At 44.0% G+C, this 20,608-nt stretch overlaps 1 protein-coding gene across 2 annotated transcripts in view; it reads right to left on the reverse strand.

The window, feature by feature from the left end:
• olfm2a (olfactomedin 2a) overlaps positions 1–20,608 on the reverse strand; it is a 532,593-nt gene that overhangs the window by 25,985 nt on the left and 486,000 nt on the right. For both annotated transcript variants that reach the window (XM_051920906.1, XM_028823438.2), the window contains exon 4: positions 11,595–11,814. In XM_051920906.1, coding sequence (XP_051776866.1) covers positions 11,595–11,814 — 220 coding nt within the window. The remainder of the gene's footprint in view (positions 1–11,594; positions 11,815–20,608) is intronic.

Here is a 20,608-nt window from a genome sequence, read left to right on the forward strand (position 1 = left end):
AAAACAAGCAGGGACTCAGCTCCCTTGTCTGGCCAGGAAGTCATTATAAAAGAAGGTCAGTGAGGGATCTGCAATATTCCCCCTGCCAAGATGTAGACATGCAAGGATGCTGCAGCAACAACTACTCCAGGCAGGTGTCCCAGGAGACTCAATAGGACATTCTCATTTGGCCCGGGAGTCTGGATGGACAGGACAGTAGATGACTGCTGAGTATAGGCTGCGCAACACCCCGTACGCTGGGCGGCAGCATCCCATCTGCCGAGCTCCAATATGGATGCCCACAGGGCAGCATGGAGTTGTGGTCCCATGGGTCTGCCCTGTCGAATTCTGTTGAGGATACCAGTGGGAGCTGTCAGACATTAAGCGCATAATGAACAGTGTGATTCTGCTGGGTTTGGAATTGTTAACTGAAGGTGATAGATTGAGTACCGGAGGTACTCCTGGGTCCGCTTTAAAAAGAAAGCCCTTCACTTATCCCACAGAGTCAGAGATGGGAGAGGAGTCAGGATGAAGCTCACTTGGAAGGTAGTGGAGGAATTCAGTGAAAGAAAAGAAAGGAAAATTTTGGAAGGAAAACTGGTCATATAAATGACTTTATCTTAACTCTACTATACTAAAATATCTATCTATCTATCTATCTATCTATCTATCTATCTATCTATCTATCTATCTATCTATCTATCTATCTATCTATCTATCTATCTATCTATCTATCTATCTATCTATCTATCTATCTATCCTGCCTACTATACTAACATTAATATACTATCTATCTATCTATCTATCTATCTATCTATCTATCTATCTATCTATCTATCTATCTATCTATCTATCTATCTATCTATCTATCTATCTATCTATCTATCTAATTTTGTAATCCTGCCGACTATACTAAAATATCTATCTATCTATCTATCTATCTATCTATCTATCTATCTATCTATCTATCTATCTATCTATCTATCTATCTATCTATCTATCTATCTATCTATCTATCTATCTATCTTGTTACCTCTTTGGAGATTTAGATAAAGAATAATGATTGTCCCTTTCTCCTGCCTGTGTTTTATTGCAAAAATCGGGGCATTCCAGTGAGGGGTGTCTGTATTCATAATTTTCTTCCGCACACTCACACACAGGTTCAGACAAATAAGCCAGACCTTGGCCATTTAAGGCTTTATATGTTAAAAGGTGGATTTTGAAATCTGCTCTAAACTTTACAGTGTGCAGCCAGTGTAAGGATTTAAGAACTGGTGTTATTTGTTTGTATTTTCTTCTTCTTGTAATATCCGAGACATGAACCCTGATCTTCTTACTGCAAGGCACCACCATGCCACCCTACATATTTTTATTCTTTTAATGTAATTCATACTATTGCTGTCATTAAGCATAATGATTTTAATTGATAGAGTATGTTTAAAGTTGTGTATTGTTGTTTTATATTCTATTTAATGCACAGCTTAGCAACTAAGTATTTCACCACACATTGTACTGCGTGTATAATTGAAATGTCAGTCGGTCAGTCATTGTCCAACCCGCTATATCCTAACACAGAGGTCTGCTGGAGCCAATCCCAGCCAGCACGGGGTGCAAGGCAGGAACAAATCCCAAGCAGGGTGCCAGCCCACCGCGTGGCACACACACACACACACACTCACTAGGGAACAATTTATGATCACCAATGAACCTAACCTGCATGTCTTTGGACTGTGGGAGGAAACCCCACGCAGACATGGGGAGAACATGCAAACTCATGCAGGGAGGACCCGGGAAGAGAACCCAGGTCTCCTTCCTGTGAGGCAGCAGCGCTACCCACTGTGCCACCATGCTGCTGCTCCTGAATCAACCAATTTAAAAAAAAGAAACACTTTTCAAACAGCACACCTTTAAAAACCAGGAGTTGCTGGAAAGCCCGGGGGGCATACAGCCACCCTAAACCCTGACAAAAAATTGATTTAGTTTGACATGTAAACTCCACAAAAACAAAGGAACGATTTGAACCCTGGACAGCCGATCGGCAGGGCAGCAGCACTAACCGCCAGGCCACCAGAAACCAATCTGTCATCTTCAAAAATGAACATTCAGCGCCCGTTACCAGCCGTACCACCAACGACCTGTCTGGCCAAAGGCTGAATAAACTGACAAACAAAATGACGTTATTGTGTTCTTTTATAAAACCATTTTGTTTATGCGAAGTCTGCTTTTCTAAAATTTGTTTTATTTTTTTTTCTGAAAAGAACACATGCTTTTGTTTCCTTTTTAATCTAGTAACAGACTGTAGTGACAGATGTATCAGTCTTCTGCCTCTTCAGTGCTTTCTACAGTTTGCCCTAATATTTAATAATTCAGCATCAAGAAGCCTGAATGACTAAAACTGCAGAATAACAAAAAATATTTCAAAGACAGATGGAGAATATGATAGTTGGGGGGGGGGGGGGGGGGGGGTCTTAAGTTTCAGTGTGTCATGAATTGCTTTTTAGAGGGTAATGCACCCAGTGAAGGCAACACAACCCAGCTTCAGTATTCTCTAAACAGTGGATTGAGAAAGTTTCCAAGCCCTCCATTTTCTGCACGCTTTACATTTTAAATGGATACATTTGAACATCAATCTACAATCGATAACCCATAATGACAAAGTGAAAACAGGTTTGCAAATGTATTTAAACTCAAAAAACTAAATCTCTCCTTCATATAAGTTTTCAGACCCTTAATTCAGTACTTTGGAGAAGCCCCTTGGGCAGCAATTCCAGCTTTGAGTCTTCTTGGCCAAGTCTCTACAAGCTTCACACACCAGGATTTGGGCCATTCTTCTTGGCAGAATCCTCTCAAACACCATTTGATTGGATAGTTAGGGTCTCTAAACTGCCATCATCAGGGCTCTCCACAGATGTTCTGCAAGGTTTAAGTCTGGGTTTTGGCTGGGCCACTCAAAGAACTTGTTCTGAAGCCCCTCTGGAGTTGTCTTGTCGTGCCGACAGGAGGAATCGTTGCCCCAGTCTGAGGTCATGCGTGCTCTGGAGCAGGTTTTCTTCAAGGACCTTTCTATATTTGGCCTCCTTCTGACCAGTCTCCCTGTCTTCTGTAGCATGGCACTGCCACCACCACGCTTCATCATAGACATGTTGCCCTTGGTGTCATCAGACCAGAAAATATTTTTCCTCAGGTTCTCAGAATCCAAGGTGGCTGTCATATGGCTTTTACTCAGAGTCATTCTTCTTCTTTCGGCTGCTCCCATTGGGGGTTGCCACAGCAGATCATCTCCTTCCATATTTTCCTGTCCTCCTCATGTTGCTCTGTCACACCCATCACCTGTATGTTCTCTCTTACCACATCCAAAAACCTTCTCTTAGGCCTTCCTCTGTTCCCCTTGCCTGGCTGCTCTATCCTTAGCACCCCTCGCCCAATATACCCAGCATCTATCCTCTGCACATGTCCAAACCAACACAATCTCGCCTCTCTGACGTTGTCTCCCAACTGTCCCACCTGAGCTGACCCTCTGATGTCCTCATTTCTAATCCTGTTCATCCTCGTCACACCCAATGCAAATCTTAGCATCTTTAACTCTGCCACCTCCAGCTCTGTCTCCTGCTTTCTGGTCAGTGCCACCGTCTCAAACCCATATAACAGAGCGGGTCTCACTACCGTCCTGTAGACCTTCCCTTTCACTCTTGCTGATACCCGTCTGTCACAAATCACTCCTGACACTCTTCTCCACCCATTCCACCCTGCCTGCACTCTCTTCTTCACTTCTCTTCCACAATCCCCATTACTCTGTGATGTTGATCCCAAGTATTTAAACTCATCCACCTTCGCCAACTCTACTCCCTACATCCTCACCATTCCACTGACCTCCCTCTCATTCACACACATGTATTCTGTCTTGTTCCTACTTACCTTCATTCCTCTCCTCTCTAGAGCATATCTCCACCTCTCCAGGGTCTCCTCAACCTGCTCCCTACTCTCGCTACAGATCACAATGTCATCAGCAAACATCATAGTCCACGGGGACTCCTGTCTAATCTTGTCTGTCAATCTGTCCATCACTATTGCAAATAAGAAAGGACTCCGAGCCGATCCCTGATGTAATCCCACCTCCACCTTGAATACATCCGTCACTCCTACCGCAGACCTCACCACTGTCACACTTCATATCCTGTACAACTCTTATGTACTTCTCTGCCACTCCTGACTTCCTCATACAATACCACAACTCCTCTCGAAGCAACCTTTCATATGCTTTCTCCAGGTCCACAAAGACGCAATGCAACTCCTTTTGGCCTTCTCTAAACTTCTCCATCAGGAAGGGCAACTGGTGTAAAATTTTGCCAAATCAATATGCAGACAACTTAAATATAATAATGATGGCGAAAATAAAAAAAAAAAATCACAAAATAAAATGTGTGACCAGGAACACGACGGGGACGTCACAGCTTATTGTTCCCATTACATCTTTATATCTATATGGCATGTTTAATGTTTACACATTATTGTTAAACTGATGATGTATAAATTCAAATAAAATAATGACAGAATATGCATTATATTGAATACAGTTTTTAATATCGTGTACACATTTATATTTCCATGATACAAAAAAATTAGATGGTTGTTTAAACAAAAGACTACTTCTGATTGAGTAAATTTTCTCAAATTTCAAATCTGTTTGCTTTTTATCATCTATATACAGTGCATCCAGAAAGTCTGGGTTCTGGCTGAGCCACTCAAGGACATTCACAGAGTTGTCCTGAAGCCACTCCTTTGATATCTTGGCTGTGTGCTTAGGGTCGTTGTCCTGCTGAAAGATGAACCGTCGCCCCAGTCTGAGGTCAAGAGCGCTCTGGAGCAGGTTTTCATCCAGGATGTCTCTGTACATTGCTGCAGTCATCTTTCCCTTTATCCTGACTAGTCTCCCAGTCCCTGCCGCTGAAAAACATCCCCACAGCATGATGCTGCCACCACCATGCTTCACTGTAGGGATGGTATTGGCCTGGTGATGAGCGGTGCCTGGTTTCCTCCAAACTTGACGCCTGGCATTCACACCAAAGAGTTCAATCTTTGTCTCATCAGACCAGAGAATTTTCTTTCTCATGGTCTGAGAGTCCTTCAGGTGCCTTTTGGCAAACTCCAGGCGGGCTGCCATGTGCCTTTTACTAAGGAGTGGCTTCCGTCTGGCCACTCTACCATACAGGCCTGATTGGTGGATTGCTGCAGAGATGGTTGTCCTTCTGGAAGGTTCTCCTCTCTCCACAGAGGACCTCTGGAGCTCTGACAGAGTGACCATCGGGTTCTTGGTCACCTCCCTGACTAAGGCCCTTCTCCCCTAATCGCTCAGTTTAGATGGCCGGCCAGCATAAGGATTAAACAATCCCTGGACGGGACATCAGCTCATCGCAAGGTGAATACAAGCATTCACATACACTAGCGTCATTTTATCGTCACCAAATCCCCAAAACTTCAAGTCTTTGGAAGGAAACCGCACACTGTGGAAACCCAACAATAAAGCATGTAAACTCCAGGCAGGGAACACCAGCAACGTGACTCCCTGCGAGACAGCAGCGCTACCTGCTCCACCACCGTGTCACCCCCACACGTGTAATTATTAACAGTATTCATTATTTAAACAAAGTTAACAATTTATCTGTAAAATGTAACATAAATACTTTAATGCATTTCGTCATGAAAGTGATACCAAGTTTAAATCTAAGGATTCTAAATGTGCAGAGTGTTGGAATATCATACATTGAATGTGTTCTGTGTGGCGATCTATTGATGTTTTCCACTGACGTCAGGTCAGGAAGAACAACGGGGTCTATTTTAAGATGACGTTTATGACGGTCTACTTTAATGATAAAATAAACTACGAGGTTAAAGTGAACATTTCGAGATTAAAGACGACATCTCCACTTTAATCACAAAATACACCTTTTCACTGTGTCCTTAATTTTTTCCCCTTGTGGCTCAAATACAGTGCTGCACAAAAAAAAAAAAAAGAAAAGACGTCAACGAAGATGGTATGTGAGACTTTTGAAATGTGTCGTGTCATTACGATGGGGAACATACGACACTTGAGTATAAAAGCACCACGAATGTGTTTGTTTTGCTTCACGACATCGAGCCGTTTATCAAACACATCGATCCCAGAGGATCCTAAAAGCGGCTTTCTGTCACGTGTAGATAGTAAACAGAGACTCTGATGTCACGTTCCGACCTGATCACACTGCGTCCCCCGAATGCAACTCGCGCAAGCGTCGTGCTAATTTCTGAGGACCTGCTCAGAGGACGCGTCAAATGGACACTGGGAACGTGTGACAGCCATGTGGCGTGCGTGTACGTGTTCTGAGCGTGAAGTATAAACGAGTATAAAGTATAAACCCGGGTTCGAGTTTTTTAAATATACTCATGTCTGTGCAACAAGTTATCATCCTTTTCAGAATGTTAATTTAATATTCTAACTAATTATTATTTCAGTACGTTTGAAATTGAACCGGAACTTGCACTTGAATAAGTCAGGATGAATGTCCTAAGAGTTAAATTATCCGACATGGGAGCCCTTTTCCACATTCTCCACTCTGCACGGTAAGATGCCAGCAGAAATCACAAAATCAGGTCAAGTGGAATTCTTTGCACGCCCCGGCATTTTGCCTGCTGCTGCTGCTGCTGCTGTGGTGCTTCGGACCCCATGGCCATTTCCTCATTGTGTCTGAAGGAAAAAGGCCCCCTCAGAAGCAAGAAGAGCAAGTGCTGCTGCTCCTCTCCGCCAGATGGTCAGAAGGCAAAGTTTGCTCAAAGCCATTAGCTTCATTTCATTTCGAGGATGACGGGTTGGATCTGATTATTGTTAGTGCACTTCCAATACAAGGAAATTGCTGCATGCTGCAGTTGCGGTATGCGTTCGTTTTAAATGTCTGCCGTTTAGTTTGCTCGAGTGTGCAAAGGACGTCCTTTCAACTTTTATTCTCTCTCTTTAACGGTTAAAGTACCAGAAACCGTAAATTATATCAAAATCTGATTAAGAGAGAGCAGGGGTGTAGCATAGAACTCTGGGCCCAATGCATAAGCAGTCTCTGTGGGCCTCTTCCTCTCAATCCATGTCTGTCATATGATTTTCATTCCAGGCCACCCTCCCCTATCCAGTGGGCCCTGGGTAATCATTATCCCCCCCAACTACGACACCCAAGGAACGAGCCATAGAGCAGTATGCTCTTTATTCTGACGTGGATTTCATTTATACTACATATCAGTCTAATATTCACCCCCCCACCTTTGAAATTTTCACATTTACTTGTTATACAACATTGAATCCTTGTCGATTTAACTGGGCCTTGTTGACACTGATCAACAGAAAAGACTCTTTAATGTTAAAGTGAAAACCGATCTCTACAAGGTGGGTTAATTTAATCTATATAACAGAAGCACAAGTGTCTGTGTGTTCATCTGGCTGCTACAGTATGTCTCCGTCATTCCAGCAGATCACCTTTGTAGTAATGCATTCTGTTATTACAAACGTTTGTGATGGCTCCATCTGTTGGAATGAGTGCAGCCGTGCAATGGGTGACACCTCAGCACCACACTGGATCAGTGTGAGGTTTTTTTTACAGTGGCTGGAGTGCCAGTTCTGCCACCAGTCCCCGAGTTTGCCCTGCAAGTTGGAGGACCTGCTCGCAGTGCTAGTTGCAGATTAACGACATACCCAGGATATTTATTACTATTATTACTAATAATGGTATTATTACAAATATTATTAATTACTATGTGCATTACAAAATACTTTCTAATGGACACATTAATGCCGAGGTCCACATTGATTACTTAAATTTCAACCCATCTTAAACAGGTAGCACAGCTCGCTTCTAATATTATTGCTACAATTGTTTGTGGTACGCCATCTGTTGGAATGACAAATGCAAGGCGTTATATTACTACAAGCATTACAAAACAATTTCCACAGCATGGTGTCCAGCAAACATTAATGGTGAGGTCTATGTTGATCTCTTAGATTTCAGCCTATCTTTGACAAGTTTCATAGCTCACTTTTAATATTATTGCTACAAATGTTTGCGATGTGCCACCTGTTGGAATGACAAAATACAATGCATTTTATTACTACATGTATTACAAAATACTTTCCAAAGGATGGTGCTCTCAAACATTATTTCTGAGGACTACCTTGATTTCTTAGATTAGAACCTATCTTGGATGGGTAGCACTGCTAGCTTCTAATATTATTGCTGTAAAAGTTTGTGATGTGCCATCTGTTGGAATGACAAATGCAATGCATTTTATTAGTACATACATTGCAAAATACTTTCCAATGGATGGTGCCCTACAAACATTAATACTGAGGTCTACTTTGATTTCTTTGATTAGAACCTATCTTAGATGGGTAGCAAATCCATCCATCCATCCATTTTCCAACCCGCTGAATCCGAACACAGGGTCACGGAGGTCTGCTGGAGCCAATCCCAACCAACACAGGGCACAAGGCAGGAACCAATCCCAGGCAGGGTGCCAACCCACCACAGGACACACACAAACACACCCACACACCAAGCACACACTAGGGCCAATTTAGAATCGCCAATCCACCTAACCAGCATGTCTTTGGACTGTGGGAGGAAACCGGAGCGCCCGGAGGAAACCCACGCAGACACGGGGAGAACATGCTCACTTCTAATATTATTGCTACAAATATTTGTGATGTGCCTCCTGTTGGAATGACAAAATACAATGCATTTTATTACTACAAGTATTACAAAATACTTTCCAATGGATGGTGCCCTCAAACATTATTTCTGAGGACTACCTTGATTTCTTGATTAGAACCTAGCTTAGATGGGTAACACAGCTCATTTCTAATATTATTACAACAAATGTTTGTGATGTACCATCTGTTGGAATGACAAATGCAATGCATTTTATTAGTACATACATTGCAAAATACATTCCAATGGATGGTGCCCTACAAACATTAATACTGAGGTCTACCTTGATTTCTTAGATTAGAACCTATCTTAGATGGGTAGCACTGCTAGCTTCTAATATTATTGCTGTAAATGTTTGTGATGTGCCATCTGTTGGAATGACAAATGCAATGCATTTTATTAGTACATACATTGCAAAATACATTCCAATGGATGGTGCCCTACAAACATTAATACTGAGGTCTACTTTGCTTTCTTTGATTAGAACCTATCTTAGATGGGTACCACAGCTCGCTTCTAATATTATTACAACAAATGTTTGTGATGTGCCATCTGTTGGAATGACAAATGCAAGGCATTTTATTACTACATGCATTACAAAATACATTCCAATAGATGATGCACTGCAAACATTAATGCTGAAGTCTACGTTGATTACTTAGATTTTAACCCGTCTTAGCTGGGTAGCTCAGCTACTTTAATATATGAATAAAAATGTCTGTCTGTCTGTATGTCTGCCTGTCTGTCTGATTGTTAGTCTCCTATACAATTCTACCCCCTTTGACTGATCTGAACCAAATTTTGTGTAGCTGCTCTCTAGGAGCATACAGGCAAAGCAGACTACTTTGAAACTGAAAGTTTTGACCCTAGGGGTGCCAATGTTTTCTTTTTTTTCCATGTGTTGTACAGATCATAAACCAGTGCCACCTGCTGGCTCAAAGCAAGTGCAACACCTGAACAGACTGAAGCCAAACTAGCAGACAGAACGGCAGGAGGTTAACATAACTTGCCTGGGTAACACAGCCTGCTGCTTCTATCTAACATAATAGAAAAAGGAGTATTGTGTGCTAACGCAGGGAGTGCTGGGTGAGGCCTGAACGCGAGTGGAAGTGCAGTGCAATGCAAAGGAGAATCAAAGAGTTGCCGTTCAGCTTCTGCTTTGTTGGCTCTTCTTCGTAATTTAAGGACCACGCACTGTCCACCTTGAACCAAGAGGATGCGTCCATCCATCCATCCATTATCCTAACACAGGGTCACGGGGGTCTGCTGGAGTGAAACCCAGCCAGCACAGGGTGCAAGGCAGAAACAAACCCCAGGCAGGGCGCCAGCCCACCGCAGGGCACACACACACCAAACACACACTAGGGACAATTTAGGATCGCCAATGCACCTAACCTGCATGTCTTTGGACTGCGGGAGGAAACCGGAGCACCCGGAGGAAACCCACACAGACACAGGGAGAACATGCAAACTCCACGCAGGGAGGACCTGGGAAGCGAACCCAGGTCTCCTTACTGCGAGGCAGCAGCACTACCACTGTGCCAACTTGCCACCCCGAGGATGAGTCAGACTTGATAAAGTTCATGATAACAACGCAGCAAGGAGTTATGCAATTTGGATTCAAAAAGAACAAATTCTCGACTCATGAGAGCAGACATTTATCGAAGGGCAGTGCGGTTGACGGATCGGATAGCTAGCAATAACAGCAGGGTCACCATTTAAAATAACACATTAATCTTTGCTTTCTTTCCTTAATTCGTTCTACAAATCTGCAACAACGGGTATTTCAGCTGGATACAAATCTAAAACACACAATAGCTGATCATAGAAATATTCACCGCCGTCAAGTCGCTATTTAGTAGAGGCGCTTATGGCGGCCATGACAGCCTGGTGCCTGTGTGTGCTCAGGTCTCTTCAGCTTTGCACATCTCCACAACTTTCTCCGCCTTCTTCTTTGCAAAACTGCTCCAGTTTGTGATGTCCAGAGATGAGATCTGGACTCTGTCTCGACCACTCCGGCACTTTAACATTGCTGTTCTGAAGCCATTCTTGAGTAGCTTTGCCTTTATAATTGAAGTCGTCGTATTCCTGGAAGAGGAGACTTCTCCCAAAGTTCAGCTTTCTTCCAGATTCCATCAGGATTCCCTCCGGGTTTATTTATTTTTTTGCTGCATTCGTTTCTCCATCAGAAGCCTTCCTTCTGGGTCCTGCTGCAGAAAATCATCTCCACATCCTGAGGCTGCCACCACCAAACTACACGGTGGTGTAACGGCCCACTAAAGGCCCAGGGGTACACACATGAAAGAGAGAGACACTCAAAACTAAATCATCTGAAAAATAAACATTTGTTTTAAAAACGAAACTCACAAGAAAATGGAGACAACTGCTCACAAAAAAATAGAAGCAAGGCAGGAGGACAACACTTAACTTGGCTATCTAGCTAAACAGAATTTACAAAGCTGGACACACACTCCACTATCCAAAGACCTCTCGCCACCAGTATGGGAACAACCAAACAAAAAAAAACAAACCTGGACCATCCAACGCAAGTCCTTCTCCTCTCGCTCTCTACTCCCAAACCCCAGTGTTGAGTGGCTGTTGAGCATAGGTGGTCCTCTACATCTTTAACAAAGGGGGTCCTTGGTGCAAAACACTTTGGGAAGCACTGCACTAAAAACCTTTGTGACAATAAGAACTATATATATATAAAAAAATGAGGTAGATAGCGAAAGGCACTATAAAGCAGACAGATGTTTGTGGTCATCTCAAGGCTTAGACGGCTTTCCGTGACTGTAACACTCATTCGCTCATTAGAGTTCTCTCCGTGGCTGTCACTAACAACTGGGCCTTTGCTGCTGGCTGATTTGTGGAAAAGAAGTTCTTGTCACTTACCCAGTTTCTGCATACAGGCGTGAAGCCTCTCTTCAAGGATCAGGACACGTTGTTGTAGCTCTTCGTAATCATAGGCACCCATTTCCTCCTGGATGGCCAGTAACAGGAGAGAAAGATTCCGAACCTCATCCTTCAGCTGGACGATCATTCGGGCATCAGACTTATATTGATCCAACACTGGCAGCAGGGGCAGGAGTTCGTCCATTTTAACTTTGAGCTCCTGTAAAGAGAAGAAACAATTTGTAATGAAATGAAGACGTAGACAGTATGGACAATATCTTAGTCTGCCTACTATACTAAAATCAATATTACATTTTTAAATATTAAATTTTTAATCTTGCCTACTATCTATCTTACATACTGCCAGTCTTATTAATCTATTGTGGTGGACAGCCAGGCCCTTACCTGGCTGGAATGCCCTGATTATGGAATGACCAGGGGAGAGAGTATTTCCAGCACAGTTTCTCCCCCGGACTGACAAAGGGCAGTGCCAGGGGGCACATGAACATATGGCAGGGCCCTATTTCGCAACACTTCTGCACTTCCAAAGTAGTGCTGGAATAAGCTTGTTGGGCACCTGGAGTCCATCCGGGTGCCCTATAAAAAGGTCCCAGTCAACAGGAGTCAGAGGCCAGAGTCGGGAGGAAGAGGACAAAGTCTGTGTGGAGGGCTGGAGGCAGAAGGGCTGTGTCTTGTGTGCTGTGCTTTATGTACTGTACTGTGCTGTGGGGAGCAGGCTAAAGTGCTCCCCAACTGTAAATAAAGTGTGTGTTGTCTGCTGAACTTGTGTCCTGACTGTCTGTGTTGGGGTTAGGGTGGCTGTACATGCCCTGGGCTTCACACTAAATAAATTTTTAATCTTACCTACTATACCATCTATCTATCCTATATGAGTTTCTTATTAAACTGCAGTATGTAAATTTTTAATATCTATCTATCTATCTATCTATCTATCTATCTATCTATCTATCTATCTATCTATCTATCTATCTATCTATCTATCTGTCTGTCTGTCTGTCTGTCTGTCTGTCTGTCTGTCTGTCTGTCTGTCTGTCTGTCTGTCTGTCTGTCTGTCTGTCCATTGCCTTAGCAACTGGGCTTAAAATGAGGGTTTTTCACCCAGCTCAGGAATGACTTGAAATGTCAACTAACCACCCCCCCCCCCCCCCCCCACCCCCTCCCCCGCATTGACTGTACAGTGATCACACAACATTTTGTAGCTCTTTTTAAATCATGTTTGACACTATTTTCCTGCTTTGTGGAGCGGCAGATGTCCGGTCAGCACCATGGTGGCTGCATGCCAACTGAATGCCTTGTCGCAGGAAAGCCCGGCTGATTTGTGCTGCGCAGGAAAATCTGAGTGAAGGAATTCTCAGTATGTTTCAGATTTTCCCTGATGGTGCAGCACAAAGACGATTCTTAATGAAATCCCACTTGAACTTGTTTTCACAAAGAAACATTCTTATTTTTCAAAGCTGCTTCTAAGCCCCGAGGAAACAGCACTGAATACACTTGAAGTGGTGACCAGATTATAAATTGTAACAACAAGATAATCAGTGAGCTGACTGAAGAGAATCAAGATTCACCCGAATCGTCTGAGAGCTTTGAACTTGTTGAGATGTCATAAATGATGCAAAAAATGGCGAATGAAATTAGGCAGTTGTACACTTTGTTATGTGGTTGAGATAAAAGCGTTTGCTAAATAAAGCTAATTAATAGTAATAATATAAAAAAATGGGCATCAGACTGGCTGGTAAAATATGGTCAATATGGGAATCCGTGCGATTCCTACTGGATTTCTTTGAAAGTTTAAAGTCAAATTAAATAGAAAGTGAAAGATTAGAGTCAGAATTCATGAGCTGATGAGTCTGTCAGTTTAACTTGAAAGGACAGCGAGAGAAGGCTCTCCATGTTTGCTTCTACAGTGTGTCTGCGGTGAAGAATCTTTACCAGCCACTGTGCAATGGCTCGTTCTCTTTTTTGTCTATATTAGTCTAAGTCTAAGCACCTCCCAGAAACGTGCAGGCCAATCAGATTGGGGCCCTGAGGTGTGCGTCCAATGAGGTATAAGTTTGTGGAGGATGAGTAAAGACACTGAAGCTGTCGGGTTCCTTTCCTTTTCTTGTGCACCGAGCGTATCACACGCATGTTTCTCCCCTCCTTCTTCAGGCCCAACTAATACATTCACCTTGTCCAAGGAAAAAGTAATCAATTAAGAGATCACAAACAAGTGAACTGAATTATGTACGATAAACTGATTTGCATGTATACTTTAAATGTATTAAACTGTTTTTGAAAATATATCTCTTATACATTACCTCCCTGTTACAAAACTGAGACATCCTCATTTCAGATTTCATTTCTTTTTACTACAACAAATATGCATTTTGTTTTCAATACAGAATCAAATCCCTAAGATAAACGGGTGGGCGCACAAGTCTTGCAGATCTTGTAGTAGGTACCTCTATGGCTTGCCCCGGTGGAGCTGGCACATTGTTATTTTCTGCTGTTGGTGCTGGCAGTGACAGAGCGGGTGGTGAAGGAGCCATGGATGGCTCTGTAGATGAAGACAATAAGGCCTTGAAGCAGAGAGGGCAGTGAGCTGTGGAGGGTCTGATTTAGTCCTAAGTAAAGAAGGGGAGCGGGGGTCTTGTCTGGTGTCGATACGGGAGTAGCTGTCCACGCTGAAATATGTGGCTTTAGTCAATTGCAGTGAATAATCGGAGACTTTGCCCAGCGATCTGTCTGATTTTGATTCCGTGTTGTCACACATGTGCGAATAGGAGGACGTTGTATGGACCAAGTGAAGGTAATTCCACGCCAGGCCAGGGGGCCACAGGGTGCACTAAATCTTCTTATGTCGTCTCTGCAGACCAGCTGTGGGAAAACCTGTCTGACTCAAATGTGAAGACGTCACTTCCAGTTTCCCGGTGCCTAGAATGATGTCACTTCCTGGACTCAGAAGGTAATCTGCTAGATTATATGTCCTTTATGAAGAAATTTAAATTAGGTTGTACTCAAAAAGAATACAGGCAGGTCTGTCATGCAATCCCATTGGCATCAAGGCAGTTAATCTACAACATCACGTTACTGTATATTCAGAAGTCAAGCCAGCATTGCCAAACTTAAAAATTGGAAACTGTAATCTAAAGTATCTATCTATCTATCTATCTATCTATCTATCTATCTATCTATCTATCTATCTATCTATCTATCTATCTATCTATCTATCTATCTATCTATCTATCTATCTATCTATCTATCTAAACAATAGTAAATGTAATAATAAGGCTATTAGAGCAAATTTTAAATCCAGTCTTTTCCATGATTTTAACTCAGGAAAGCATTTGCAAGTTTTTAATTGGTATCAGACAATTAATGAAAAGGCTTTTTCTAAATTTGTTAAGTGGCCTGTTTCCCCAAAAATTAAAGAAACACATTTCAAGTTAATTAATAAAAAGAAGAATTTTTAAAAAGAAGATTTAAATTTGAGGTGGACCTGTGTTCTTTTTGTGATTCAACTTGTGAAACATTACAACTCTTGTTCTTTTCATGTCCTTTTTCGGGTAATTTGTGGTTAGAAATACACAGCTGGTTATCACTCAAGGTTAATGATATCCCACAGTTTGACTTTTCTCATATTATGTTCTACATGGATAACTTCTATCCATCTGTCTCTGATATGATTAACATTGTCATTCTTTTAGGTACATACCATATACAGTACGCTGTAGTAAGTGGAGAAATAGCAAACCATCTTTTAAATGGTTCATTAATGATTTTAAACAATACTTGCTGTCACTTACAGTAAGAAACTGAAATCCAGCAAATCTGTAAGAAGGATTTATGATAATACGTCTCATTTATTACTGTTTTGATTTATGCCTCCTGTGCTCCCTATTTGTTATCTTGCACTATGTTGTATACTGTGAAATTTATCTAGCCCCCCTGTACTGTGAATGTTGTTTATACTGTTTTGAATGTTGAATTTATATCCTCTACGACAGTTTTGTATTGTATTGTGCTTCATTTGGTAACGGCTCCGGCATCTCGACTGACATCACTTAAGGGTCTGGCGCCTAATACGATGTCACTTCCGGTCCCGGCGTCTCAACTGACATCACTTAAGGGTCTGGTGGTTAGTATCACGTCACTTCCGGACCCGGCGTCTTGACTGACATCACTTCCGGGTCTGGCGGCTAGTATGACGTCACTTCCGGTCCTGGCATCTCGACTGACATCACTTCCGGGTCTGGCGGCTATTATGACGTAACTTCCGGGTCTGGTGGCTAGTATCACGTCACTTCCGGACCCAGTGTCTCGACTGTCGTCACTTCCGGGTCTGGCGGCTAGTATGATGTCACTTCCGGTTCCGGCGGCTCAACCGACATCACTTCCGGATCTGGCGGCTAGTATGACGTCACTTCCGGTCCCGGTGGCGCAACTGACATCACTTCTGGGTCTGACGGCTAGTATGACGTCACTTCCGGTCCCGGCATCTCAACTGACATCACTTCTGGGTCTGGCAGCTAGTATGACGTCACTTCCGGTCCCGGCGTCTCGACTGACATCACTTCCGGGTCTGGCGGCTAGTATGACGTCACTTCTGGCCCCGGCGTCTCGACTGACATCACTTCCCGGTCTGGCGGCTAGTAGGACGTCATTTCTGGCCGCGGTGTCTCGACTGACATCACTTCCGGGTCTGGCGGCTAGTATGACGTCACTTCCGGTCCTGGTGTCTCGACTGGCATCACTTCCGGGTCGGGTGCCTAGTATGACATCACTTACGGCGCCTCGATTGACGTCAGAAGACATTCACTTCCGGTTCCCCTATGTCACTTCCAGTCTGACTATTTAAAACCGCCATCTTTGCAACTGGGCGGCACGGTGGCGCAGTGGGTAGCGCTGCTGCCTCGCAGTTGGGAGATCTGGGGACCTGGGTCCGCTTCCCAGGTCCTCCCTGCTTGGAGTTTGCATGTTCTCCCCGTGTCTGTGTGGGTTTCCTCCGGGCGCTCCGGTTTCCTCCCACAGTCCAAAGACATGCAGGTTAGGTGGATTGGTGATTCTAAATTGGCCCTAGTGTGTGCTTGGTGTGTGTGTGTGTTTGTGTGTGTCCTGCGGTGGGTTGGCACCCTGCCCAGGATTGGTTCCTGCCTTGTGCCCTGTGTTGGCTGGGATTGGCTCCAGCAGACCCCCGTGACCCTGTGTTCGGATTCAGCGGGTTGGAAAATGGATGGATGGATGGATCTTTGCAACTCAACTTCAGTTCTGTTTTGGACTCAGTCTCGTGGATATCTCTGTTCCTTTCAAAGCCTTTTGCAGCCAGGGATATTCTACCGATGGCTGCCCCAAACCTTTTTAAGTGTGTGTCGAGTCTGCTCATTTTACAGTGCCCATTCCATTCGACTGTTTTTTTTCCCGCAGTGTTGGGTCTGTTGGCTGTCCCCTTATTCGTGTGACACTGTTCAAGTTTAATTGATGGCCTCTGGCCAGTACAAGCAGCACAGACTCCAGCCCTCCATGTCCCTGAGATGTTTGACAATGTATTGTTATGCTCTTCTTTGGGTGAAGTGGATGTACAGATGAAAGGACATGTGGTCAGATGGACAGATTGAAATATAGACAGGTGAGAAAATGTCAGAAAAGCCATAACTCCACTGTGGCTCAATGTTGTATAACAATAAAATGTGAAAACCTCCATGTTGGGGGTCCTACTGGTACGAGTAAGTGTGGTGTAGTAAAAAAAAAGGTTTGTGGATGACCACCCCACATACTGTTAAAATCAGCAAAAGAACAGAAACACGTCCTTGCAGGAGCGAAGTTCACAACTGAACTGACTAATAGTTTGAGTCTGCTCTATAAATACGGTAGGTAGGAGGAAGAGGTGGAGTTAGGGCAGCCAGAACAGGAACTGATGTGGCAGGAAGGTGGATTCTGGGTACCAGAAATGACATCATCAGGGTTTGCCGTAAAAGTGACGTGAACAGTGGGTAGACTGGTGGTGATGTCATTGAGAGGCGGGGCCTTCGGCTGAACTGCAGAGGAGCAAGAGGAGAGAGGATCAGGTGAGAGCGCCAACCCCCTGGTCGGGTAGACGAATAGCACTACTTGAGCCTTGTGGTGGGTGGCCGGCTAAATATTCCGGCCCTCATCCCCAGGCCGCCAGGTGGAGCTCTCCCAACAGCGTGAACGTTCCCCGAATTCCAGCAGGACCTCATGGACTTTGTAGTTTATATGCACAGCCCTGCTGGATACCATGGGGACCACCAGGAGTCGCTGTGGGGAGGCTGCCGGACTCTTACTTGCCCAATAACCCGGAGGTGCGTCATGATCACATGACAAGAGGAAACGACGTGCTTCCGGGTTGAAGAAAGGAGCTTTTTATCCGACCCGGAAGTGTTCGTGATCACATGGACAGAAAGGAGAAACACTTCCGGGTCAGGGACTATATAAAGGACTCTGGGAAACCAGTACACTGAGCTGAGCTGGGAGGAAGGGTGGCGAAGTGTCTGGGAGTGTGGAGGATTGATTATTGTGGTTTGTTTATTGATTTATGAGTATTGTGGAGTGTAGGTGCTTTGTGCACTTTATTAGTGTCCAAATAAATAATTCTTGGACTTTTACCTGGTGTCTGGAGTCAAGTCAAAGGGTTCAAGAGGACGATAAGGGCCTCAATCAGCCTGTAAACTGTCCCCCATGCCCACGTGTGTGACAGCGGTAAGTGTAGCCTGCATGGGGAGCTCCAGTAGCATCCAACACCCGACACAAGCAGACAAAAACACAAGTTCAGCACAACTACCGGTTTTTATATATTTTTTTCCCCGTGGGAAACGCTTCCCAAGTTGTTTCCCACCTGCTCAGCAAAGTTCAAAACTCAATAAGCAGCACAGTATAGTTCTTTTCTTTTCTTCTTTCTTTTCCTCTCTCTTTCTCTGTCCACCTTCACTCCTCAAACAGCAAGCTTTGCCCCCCTTTGACCCGATTCTAGCTCCTGGAGCAGTTGCAGGCGGCTCTTTTTATGGCACACCCGGGAGCACTTCCGGTGGCCCATTAGGATGTTCTGGATATAATAGGGCTTTGGGACTCCCTGTCAGGCCCCCCTGGCAGCACCCATGGAACCCAACAGGGCTGTGCCAAACTCCAACTCCCATGGAGCCCCCTCAGGGGGGCTGCCATCTAGCGCTCTGGGGGAGGCAATGCCCTGTGGCTGTTCTCTGCCCTGGTCCTTCCATTAACAATGTGCCCCGGCTGAACGCCATGTGAGTTTTCTCTTGACCGGCCTGGTGTGCTCTCCAGTGCTGATGTGGACAGGCTCTATAACAGGACATTAGAAAGATGGGCAGCTCCTCTAAAAATGAACTCCTTTCCAGTTTCAGTGCTCAGTTAACGCTACTCTTGAATGGGTAGAATGAACTGGTAAATCACCATCTACACGTAACTGGGGCCGCCGGTGTTGCCAGGGACTCATATGGCGCTGACAGTGAAAGATAATGGCCCACCTGCTTTTGTTTTTGTTTTATTTGTTTCTCGGCTAATATAACTCATCCTAAGGGGGATGACAACGCTCCCTAATTAACTGATTGTACGGTCGAGCACAAGTTTCTATTTGCAAGCCTGTAATTCGACTGCACTTCATGCCAAAAGCTAATGCACACGTGTATGAAATTAAAAAGGAGAGCAACGACAGCGTTGAGAAAGATATGGCGCTGAAACAGGAAATAAAGTCGCTGCATGAGTGAGACCCCTCGCCGGTAACAGCGGTGGTGTGTTATTCAATTTGTTGTCACCATATTTATATTAGAATCCCAATGATAAAATATAACAGAATCTTCTCAGATCTGCAGGGTCACGGGTGGCCGGAGCCCATCTTGACAGCCCCTCAGATTGGTGATTCATGCATCTAAACACTCTGATGGACTTCACGTCATATTTTTGGTAACTCTAAAGTCTGAACCTTTTCCATTCATTCACCGTTTTGTATTTTCCATCCATCCACCCTTCTATTTTTTTTAATCTTTAACCATCCAAGCACCCACTTGCTTAATTTTTCTATCAATTTACATGTAACAGCCTTATGGATTAATGGACTCCATTTCCCAACAGCCCAATGGACGCAGGGGCTGCTGGGGACAAGAAGGGCCAGCAGGGACTTTAAAAGGGGAGCCGGCTAAGCGGCAAGGGATCCCCCGTTGTTTTGTGTTTGTATCCACCCGTCTGTCTTGTCTGCCATTCTACCTGTGGAATATCTTTTATATCCGCGATCATCGAACCTGTAAAGATGTCTGCACTGCCTTGTACCTACCTGCCTGTCATGTGAGTGGTGTTGGATTGGTCATCGGAGGGCACGCTTCCCCAAATCTCATCATCCCTTACCGCACTACCGGTAGGACTGTTTGTCACATGCTCCTGGGATCGTTTTCTTTTCTTCCCTTCCACTTCATCCATTACCGCTGAATTGGGACCATGCTAAGGACTTGCCCGTGAGTGTTACAGGGGTTAGAGTCCCTAATGTTCAGGGTAGATTGATGTCCTCCACCGGGTAAGCACTACATGAACTTGGGTTTATTTAAGCGGTTTGAGAATGTAATGTTTAATTCTTCTTTAGATAAAGAGGATAGACAGATTAAAATACAGATAAATAATAGAAGGGAGGAAAATCTAAGAACTTAAAAGGTTGGCTAGATATAAACATCTATGGGAATTTTATTTGATTTCACTTTGACGTGGATGAGTTGTGCTCTGTTGATCAGTGATCAGTTGATCGACAAAGCCAAATAAAATCCACTGTGGCTCAACATGTCATAATAACACAATGTAAAAACATACAGGGGCGTGAATGCTTTTTTATTGTCCCACCAGTTAAACTGATGGATTTGTCTGGAATTTAGGGAAGAAAGTCCATGCAGACATATCACAGACTTGGCAGCACAAACCACCGCGAAATTATTAAGAGAAATGTGAGCTGAGAGATGATCCCTAAAGGAAGAGCTCACCCCTTGATAAATGATGGCACC

This window comes from Erpetoichthys calabaricus, chromosome 17, assembly GCF_900747795.2.
Source record: "Erpetoichthys calabaricus chromosome 17, fErpCal1.3, whole genome shotgun sequence".
NCBI classification, from domain to species: domain Eukaryota; kingdom Metazoa; phylum Chordata; class Cladistia; order Polypteriformes; family Polypteridae; genus Erpetoichthys; species Erpetoichthys calabaricus.